Genomic DNA, 9,893 nt, shown 5'->3' with positions numbered 1-9,893 from the left:
CAAAACTGCGTTTTCCGCGATTCATGCAAATTCCGCCTTTGGACGGGGGATTTATGGGATGTCGCCAGTTAGCTTCGGTTTCGAAGGTACGTTGGACCTGACGCGCGTTAAAGTCCCCTGCTACGATTGATGAGCCAGTAGTGTGTCACGCGCCTCAGCCTGTGTCTGTACTCACACTACTCACTGTGCTTGCAGCGCTGCTAGACGTAGCCTATGTCAACCACACGGCCACGATCATGCAGAACCCTAAGGTGACGGCGATCAACTCGTGTATCGAGGTGGACTTCACTGGACAGGTCGTATCCGACTCCATCGGAGAGAGGATGTACTCTGGTGAGGCTCTCGCTCATCCCCTCGGGGAGGGTGGGGGTGGGGGGAGGGTGACCTGCATGCATTGGCATTGAAGCGACGATCCTCTATATGAGCTCGTTCTCTAGCTTATCCGCCGAACACTTCGCCCCGATCGTAAACGGGTGGTCGTGAATCGTTCTGCGAATGTTTTTTACCGACTGTTTCTTGTTTGAAGATTTGCTATCGGTCACGCTGACGTTTTCTATCAAGTCACTCATGTCATGATGATCCCTATCATATATATATATATATATATATGTGTGTGTGTGTATATGTATATATATGTATATATATATATGTATTGACATGCCATGATTGAAATACCAATAACTGGTATAATGTGTCGTAATTAATAATAAGAATTAATGAATGTGATTAACATAATCATTAATTTCTTACTGTTTTGTGAGGTCGATGCAGGGTGCGGGCGACAGACCAGCACAAGATCAGTGTAAGAGCATGCGATCTCACTCTTTCATTTGCAGGTGTTGGCGGGCAGGTGGATTTCATCAGAGGTGCTGCTCTTGGGCACGACGGTCTTGGCAAACCTATCATCGCCATGCCCTCGACAACGGCAAAAGGAGCGAGTAAGATCGTTGCTACACTCAAACCAGGTACGCTGAGTGATCAATGAATGTTCGATGAGTGATCAATGAATGTTCATTGACTTTGGATTTTCAACAACTGCCGATGAGGCAGTTATTAGTGTGAGAGCAGCGAATGTAAAGATACTTTGGCTACGTCAAATAATTTCTTCAACTTCCACCCGAGTTGTAATTACTTTCATCGTAATGAAAGTTCTATCGGTGGATGTAACTAGAAGACATGTACAATTGTTAGAGATGCAGGTGTGTGCAGGAAACGAAAGCTAGTGTTGCGTATTGCGTGCGCTGCGCCGTCTATTGCACTCCGCCCCGAAATGTGATTAAAATCCCTCATTAATTTAAATAATTAATAATAAATAGCAAATGAAAATAATAATTAGAAAAAATTAAAAAATATAAATAATATTATATAGGAAGTTATTATATAAAATATAATAAGAGAGTCGGTTATTAATTCCCTACGTCACACCACCAGGTGCGGGCGTGGTGACGACGCGTGGCCACGTGCACTACATCGTCACCGAGTACGGCATCGCACACGTGTTCGGCAAAAACTTGCGTCAGCGCGCGTACGAGCTCATCCGCATTGCGCATCCGTCCCACCGCGAGGAACTCGAGAAGGCTGCATTCGAGCGGCTCAAGTGCATGCCTTCCCCGTAGGCATGTTCACGACGATGACGCCTCTTGCTGCTGAGTTTTACAGCGCGTGACCACTACCCTAGGTCACCGTCGTAGGTTTGTCGTAGTCCTACCGATGTGATGATATATGCGTCATGCCGACGTAATGTTTCGCTAACTTTGTCAACGTATTTTTTTGATACGCTGGACACGAATGTATATTCCGGACGCTGCGAATGAGGCGGAACTATTTTTCGTACATCAGTGGCCCGCCCGTTGATTGAAATTCTCGGTAGGGTTATTATATCCATGCGATGGTGTTCAAAGATGTGGCATCTTTGTGCAAATGTTTATAGTGCAGTGAAGTAGTCACAGCTTGTAGATCACACCATAGGGCTCATAGTATACGTGCACATCTTACAGAATATGCACATACTTTATACAGTATTACTCGAAAAAATGTGTCCACGGGAAATAGTATGTCCACACGCTATATTATATGCACGTCAGAAGCTTTTATTAGTTCCGATTATCTACCTACTACTAGTGCATACTCATGGTCTAAGTCAGTGATGTATGCTGTGAGGGAGGTAAAAGAGTAATTTTTGTTTTGTCTTACAAAATGAACATATTTCTGAAGAAGTTGCTCATCGTGTGCTTTATAATATTTATTCTTGTAAAAGGATGAAGTTGTCTGATTAAAGTTGAGTATTAGCATTAGCATTATATGGGTGACTAGAGGCATGTATGTTATGTATTAAAGGTGGAAATAGTTGATACGGCAGCTAGTTTACATTATAAATCGTCAACCCCATCCTTAATTGTCTCCACCCCTACTACCCTAATTACGCCATTCAACCTCAGCCATATATAGACCCTGGTCATTTCCTTCTATTGATTTTATTGTTGCAATGATGGTAGGCGTACTGCACGCAATAAGTGAATAGTAGTAGGTGGTTTAATTTTAAGTGGCGATTGATGTAAACACCCTTTCAATATTATGTCTGTCGTGATGATGTGTAGTGTAGTACAACACGGCTGTGGTTACGTGTTGTCGAAGTATGCGGTGAATCTCACGAACGTTCTTACAAAGTATTCAGGAGCTTTTCAGTAAACGTAATCTACCTATTTACCTGCTCAAAATGTTGCGCTAGGCACGCTATTTGCAGTGGATTACAATCACGTGTGGGTGACATTGTTTAGAAACTATACCAGCATTCAATTTCTTATTTAGCTTCCAGGCAGATCTGTACATGTTTACATTTCTTTCTATGGACTTGTATAATATATTACTAAACTGGTCCAGTACAGTCCAGCACTCCGGAGCCAATGTGTATATCAGTGTTATCACTGACGAATTAACCATGCACGGGCACCACCCCGTCTGTGACACGGCCTTTGGCAGGCTTCGTTAACGAGTGCAAATGCTTAGTAGACTCTACTAGTACTGTTCATCAAGGTGCAGCGGACTGGGAAATAAGGGACAGCTGCGTGAAATAGACTATATATATACTGCGGCGGTTCGTGCATGCCACCCTGAGGGGAAACACTTTCTGTCACCTAGTCTTTTCTTTGGATCCGTGCGCTGGCTTTCATTATGGCGCACGGATCCACCATGTTATCTTTTCTTTTACCTCTGCCGCGCGCACTTCTCTTCTATGCGCGGCCAGTGCTCCATATTTGGCCATCTTCCATATAATTTCATTTACACTTGCATCACTTCCACTGGATCGGAAATATTAGCTAGATATGTTATTCCTCAGGGATTTTAGCAAACCTTCTATTTATTGATGTTTTTTAAGAAAATCGTATATATTCTAGCTGGCGATCATACCCTACCTAGTTCCTTGTTATTAAATATAACATAGGTATGTGTGTTATTCTTTAGAGAAATTGATTCCCACTAAAATTGTATTGGTGACGATTTGAATAGAAAGTATTAAAGTGGTTGGTCAACGTAGTTTACTTGGTGCCCATTTGAAAATCATGGTCTGGTGTGCATCATTGTCCATAAGATTATATGAAATTAGGTGGCAAATTTAAATCATGTTATGCATGTCACATCTAATCGCATTTTCAATATTAATTAGCTATTGATCTATTGCCCTGGTACTCGCATTACAAGTAATACGTTCCATTGGCGGCGTCTGCATTGGCAAGCCGCGAGCAAGATTTTTGTATGATACCTAATTTAAATTAAAAAAATTTTGCTAAATTTCCTCCTTGTATTATTGTGTTGTCAGAGATGTCTCGTGGCTTATTAGCATTGTCAACTCTACCTTACAAACGCTATTTACACTGACAGGTTTTCTAGCGAATGCATGCGTGGTGTACGACTGTCAAGTATATATATATTTTATCGTAATTTTCTCATGGCTGGCACAGGATGGATTAGTTGAGATCAGACTAGTCATAGAGGAAACGTATGCTTTCTCCAGACCAGTATCAGATGTGTGATCTAAATACTATAAACTTCAACGTGTGCGGGTGTGGGTTTGCATTGCAGCTGATATTCATACGTCCATCAAAAACTAGGGTTTAGGTGGTGAGTAAAAAAGCTCGATCATGCTAACACATTTACTGGTAATAAAAATAATTGTTATGTTGATATTAGTTGTATGGCACATACTCGATGACTATATAAATATGTTTTTGTAGATTTGTTTAATATATAAATAAAATATGATATATAATATCTGCTATAAAACGCATTGTAATGGGTTTAGAAATCTAGTAAAATATATTTATTTTGCTTGCAATCTGTCAATACAATAATGGATCGTAATGAACATTCTTAGTGTTCACTGCACATTATAAATGTTCGAATAGCATGATGTTGAGTGTTAGTTCATGTATGTGTGGGTTGATATTATCACGGGCAAATAATAGGATACACTAGGGGCCTATTACAACATGTAAAACAAACACTTTGGTTGAATATCTTTAATGAACTTGCAGAATAGAGAAAAACTGGCATTTAGTGATTATATTAAATTATTTTAATTTATTGATTCATTACAATTCACCAAATATAAAAATCACCATTGCTGACATCATAGGGAACACTCATCTTTTAATCACAGTGTAACACGTTATAATGAAAAATTATATAGAAACTTAGAGAGACAGAAGTGACATATTTTACTTAGTTATTATGGTAGAATTATTATACATTCAAACCTCAGGCCACTTAAGGGAAATAACAATTGTCCTTTATAGACAGGTGGCCGTTATGTAGGTGACTGCTAGCACTAAATTGATTACAGTACGTATCTCTCTACATCATGACTCAAGCAACATCAATGAGGACACGTGTTAGAGTACATCACAGTATAACAGCCAATGGAACAGACATCATATGAGCAAAACCACTGGAAACTTTTTGCTAGAACTTGCTACTGCTTGCTTAAAAACTATGCCCAGAAACGACTGCGACTAAACGTACCCTGTTGCTAAGAAAGCACGTGTTAGTGAACGCATCCGCAAACTTGTAAGGCTATCAAGTCCATGACCGATGGCATGAGATTCCAGCGAGAACCCACTTTGCTTCCACTATGCTTTCGTAATAAATTTATTAAAGTTACTGGTGGTTCTGCCTATCAAATAGCTGGCCTCCTCACACACACACACGCACACACACGCACACACACACACACGCACACAAGTGGCACGTAGTTGACCACCCACCCCGATCCTGCCGTAGACAGTAAAAAGCTCATAACACATTCACCTGCACATAACAGTATGCAACCATGCTGAAGCATATGAAATAACCTTCATTGCTCACCTCGATACTATTCACTAGTATCAAACTAAGTTTTAATGTCCTAGGAGAAAATTATATCCTATGTAACAAACTGCTCTATCTCACTAACAGTTCTGGCAAAGTAATTTAGAAGGACAGCATTCTCGGTAACTGTTGCCGTGTTTACCACATCAAAGCACCTCCAAATCGACGTGTCTAACTTCGGGATGTCGTTTCTGGAAGCAAAATGCAAACACATCATAGATGATATGCACTCTAGTGTAGAATTTGTTGATTTTGGCCCCGATTTTCTTACAAATAAATAGACAGCTTGGAATTAGTGGTGCAATGAACAGAGCCTTTGCGACGCAAACGGTCACACATACCTTAAGCTCTGCCTCTATTCGATCGATCTCCATTCCCAGCCTGTCTATTATGTTCTCTCCGTGTTTGGTCATGAATGCTTCCAGTTTATCTATTGTCGTTATCTTTTGTAATTCCTGCAAAATATACAATTCAATATTTGACATTCGACACACCAGTGCAACCTTCCCTGCCAGCATCATATAGGGAAGCAACCAAGTACAAGTTTAACATCGACTTAATGAGATGCAATGACATCCATATCATAATTTACCAACTAAAACCAGAACTATCATGAAAATTGTAACAAATTATAATAACAACAATAATGATGATGATGATGATGATGATGATGATGATGATGATGATGATGATGATAATGATGATGATGATGATGATGATGATAATGATGATGATGATGATGATGATGATGATGATGATGATGATGATGATGATATAACAGGAGTGAATAATAATAGATATATAGATATATAGAATAATCTATTGTGGCGGTGGCACCGGTCACCACGGTTCCCAGCTAGGTAATTGTGAGGTAGCTCACTGAGAACCACAGGCAGGGTATGGGTTAATGTTCCGTGTTTGTGACTGTATAATTATTTGTGATGTCTGCTGTTTATTAGTGTGCGTTTTCGTGGTGTTTTGCCTGCTCATCAATTGTTGTTGTGGATAGATGATATTGTCGTTGATCTGTATAGCCTTTGTTCATACACCGGGTTGACATTTATTATAAGACGTAACGTAAGGCCAGCAGAGCGGGGTGGGGTGCCCCGTTGTCATGTTTGTGGTATGGCATTGTTGACTAACCACGCTATCGCACCGGAACCGAAACGAACGCCAGGTTGGGTACTACGGAGTGAGCGCTCTGGCGCTCTGGTGGCTAGCAGAGTCCGGGTGACGACGATACGGCCATTTCAACGCATCCGGATCTACAGGGTGAGTGTTCTTATCTAAGGTTATTGCTAGTCACTACGTGTCGACTGGTGGCGCCATCGGGTGTCGCGGAGAGACACAAAACGCTACACTATTATTATTCACTCCTGATAATAATAATAGTAATAATAATAATCACAAGTCTATTGTGCTACATCCTTTGCATTCCGTTTCACTATACTACTTATACAAAATGGAACAACATCCTATAGCAAGATACCACATAATCAAATACCTTCAGCATATCCTCCAGGTCTATCCGGTCGAGGTAAGACTGAGTGATTGCGTGGCCATCGAAATCCACTTCGGCCTTAAAACGAACCTGACTGGCGCCCATATCAGTTGCCTTAACATCATGGATCGCTCTGTAATAATTCATTGAAATTTTATTGAAATTGTTGAAAGAAATACGAATATGGCACATCACACGGGAGAAGGTACAGTTAAATTAGTGGTCACACATGCATGTGGAGGAAACAAACTAGACTTTCTAGACTAGTTCCTGCTGTATTTACAGCAGTTGTTTCTATTTCTGAAGAACCTTTCCAAATTATATTTACAGATATATTGCGATTTATTGTGAGCTGTCTCGTTCAATGTAGCTCTGCCAAAATAAATGTGACACACACTCACCTAATGACAACGTCGCTCTCTAGTTCTTTGCATATCTTATCCTGACGACCCAGATCGATGGATCTGCAAATGAATACGGCAAACGTCACAGGAATTAAGTATTTAATGGGATAAATTAAGCAAATGTCAATTGTAAATAAAAATTCAGCACTTCTTAGTCCGCATGGAGCTCCTTGTGTCTTGCTTGTTTCCTTAGTTTCTGCTGCTACGACTGCTGTTACTACTTTACTTACTTACTTACCGCTCCTCTCCCTGTGACACTCGCTTACCTGAAGCTCAGACACCCTTCTCCAACAGTCAGGATCCCTCCCACACATTCACAGTCCCCACTCTTCCCAGCCACAACCTCCCTTACCAGCCACTCTCAGTCTCCTACTAGCCAAGCTCCCCCCCGCTCCCTCAGGCCCCCCTCCACTGCCTGCTGCATCATCCCCACCAGCAGCAGCAATAGCACGAGTAGGAGATTGCGCAGTAGTGGTTAGCTTTTAGCAATTAGTTTAGTGACTGCAGTAATAGCATTCTAAAAAAAATTGCTTATTCGATGTTGTTGCTAGGTCGATCAAGCTAGAGCTAGGTTATCAGATTTCTTCACGCTAAAGTTTCGACTTTGCGATGTTTCGTTACTAAGCAGCGATTACAGAACGCCCTTATCGCAACAGTGGTTGGCTAGAGCTAGCTGTCAATCACCTTAGCCGGAGAAGTCAATAATTATTAATTATTAATAATTATTGTGGGCGTTGGTTACAATGATTGACACGCGTAGCTCGTGTGACTGCGCAATGTCTATAGCAATTTACTACTACAATCACGATCCATACGTGCGTGAATATACATCAAATACAAATCAATAAATCATTTCGATACACACATATATACATACATACATACATACATACATACATACTGTGTAGATGATGAATCCGGCAACCATGCCGAGCACGCCGCCGATGACGAGTGAGCCGATCGCGTCGGGGGTCGGGCTTCCCGTGTAGACGGTCAGCCCCATGCAGGCGGCCGCGATGCCGATGCCGGCCACCGCCGCGGTGTCCTCGGTCAGCACGACGTTCACGTTCGGGTCCTCGCCGCGCATCACTGACGACGACGACGCAAAGACAAGAGAGCATTCGTTTCAGCGTCGTGGTGGTGGTTGGGGGTGGGGTGGGTGGGGCTGCACGAGAGATTTACGTTTCGCAGAGGATTGCTGATGGAGAAAAAGAAAGGGGAGAGGCATCGCTCCGCAATGCAATTTTTCTGTCGCCACGGATCACTGACGGAAGACAAGAGAGCGTGTCATTTCTGGGGTGACGAAAAACATTTCCAAATGTGATATGCCGAGATTTTCCTCGCCCGTGGATCACTGACGCAGAACAAGAGCGCGGTAGTTTCAAGAGGCATCAATAAAAAGTTCGCAGCGCAAGATGTCGAAATGTTTTCCCTGGCTGCAGATTCACCGACCGCCACGAAAACAAGAGGGCATGCTTGGTGAAGGGTTGAAAATCCTTCATAATACAGGATTCCAAACGAATTTTCGCCAGAACCCTGACAAGCCATGAGGCGACCACTCTCGTGCGTTGACGCCGCATGCCACGAGTTTTTGTGTAAATTGGACAAGACCATTACAGATTTAAATCAAAATTTTCAATCTTAATTTTAATTACTGAAAACTTAATTAGCGTAATTTGGTTTTTTTAGTTACACAATAATGAACATAACAGGCTATGCCTTTAATAGCTCCAGGCACGTACCATAGTTGGCGAAGCTCACTCCAGCCTTCTTCGCTTTTCTTCGGAGTTCGTTTGTAGCCATAATCAGCGTACCTAGAATGTTGATATATATGCAAATTGTATATCAGCTTATCTAAACTCTGATGATCAAGTTTCACAAATAAACAAGATGAAACTGAATACAATGGTTCCCGCTTTATGGAGCTTCTGATAAACGAAAAAACATCGCCTCTGAAAAAACAATCGTTGGGCATGTTATCTCAATTAGATAAAGGCGACAGGACGTCGGTTTAACTGAATATGTTCTGCATAACAAACTTCCTTCTTTCTTAAGTTAACGATGTAGAACAACACTAAACTTTTAGCAAACTGAGAATTAGCAGCTTTTCAGTGGATTCTGAACAGAATGAGCCCACAAGACAATTTTTAGAGCTAACCGCACCATTCCTAGGCGAGGTGGTCTTAACCGATCAGGTCATAAGTGTCTGTTGTGAACTGTTCACATGGGCCTTACTAGGTATGATGAGTTCTCATTGGTTTGAACAGAGATGCACTGGTTTTGTTAAAGGCTAGCCCCACATTACATGTGAATGTAGTGCCGCGAAGAGTAGCACAAGGTACAATTAGACATGATGCAGTGAAATGACTGGAAATGCGTCGACCGCTTAAGCAGCACATTTATTTTCATGCTTCCTGACCTGCCCCGATACAATGTAAGACTACTGCATATATCCCACACCTTTTCTCACACACAGCTTCTCCTTTCTGCCTCATTTCTTTTGATACACGGCTTCTTCCTCTTTGTCTAGGTGTCTTCTCACACGGCTTCTCCCTTCTCACACACCTCTTCTCTCACACGGCTTCTCCCTTCTCACACACCTCTTCTCTCACACGGCTTCTCCC

The 9,893-nt window shown here is 41.8% G+C and overlaps 2 protein-coding genes across 2 annotated transcripts in view; one reads left to right on the top strand and one right to left on the bottom strand.

Annotated features, from left to right (window-relative positions):
* Positions 1-3,216, top strand: part of LOC106805855 (4-hydroxybutyrate coenzyme A transferase-like) — a 14,380-nt gene extending 11,164 nt beyond the window's left edge. Inside the window, exons 6-8 of the mRNA XM_014807627.1 lie at positions 196-333; positions 837-965; positions 1,432-3,216. Of these exons, the coding sequence (XP_014663113.1) occupies positions 196-333; positions 837-965; positions 1,432-1,616 (452 nt within the window). The 3' untranslated portion in view covers positions 1,617-3,216. The remainder of the gene's footprint in view (positions 1-195; positions 334-836; positions 966-1,431) is intronic.
* A 1,334-nt stretch (positions 3,217-4,550) lies between these two features.
* Positions 4,551-9,893, bottom strand: part of LOC106805849 (zinc transporter 9-like) — a 10,706-nt gene continuing 5,363 nt past the window's right edge. The window contains exons 10-16 of the mRNA XM_014807620.1: positions 9,215-9,221; positions 9,012-9,083; positions 8,163-8,358; positions 7,267-7,416; positions 6,869-6,998; positions 5,706-5,819; positions 4,551-5,555 (exon numbers count right to left, since the gene is read on the bottom strand). Of these exons, the coding sequence (XP_014663106.1) occupies positions 5,511-5,555; positions 5,706-5,819; positions 6,869-6,998; positions 7,267-7,416; positions 8,163-8,358; positions 9,012-9,083; positions 9,215-9,221 (714 nt within the window). The 3' untranslated portion in view covers positions 4,551-5,510. The remainder of the gene's footprint in view (positions 5,556-5,705; positions 5,820-6,868; positions 6,999-7,266; positions 7,417-8,162; positions 8,359-9,011; positions 9,084-9,214; positions 9,222-9,893) is intronic.

Source organism: Priapulus caudatus, unplaced genomic scaffold (genome assembly GCF_000485595.1).
Source record: "Priapulus caudatus unplaced genomic scaffold, Priapulus_caudatus-5.0.1 Scaffold130, whole genome shotgun sequence".
Lineage (NCBI taxonomy): Eukaryota > Metazoa > Priapulida > Priapulimorpha > Priapulimorphida > Priapulidae > Priapulus > Priapulus caudatus.
Note: the sequence above shows the minus strand (reverse complement) of the source record. Positions and strands in the feature narration are given on the sequence as shown.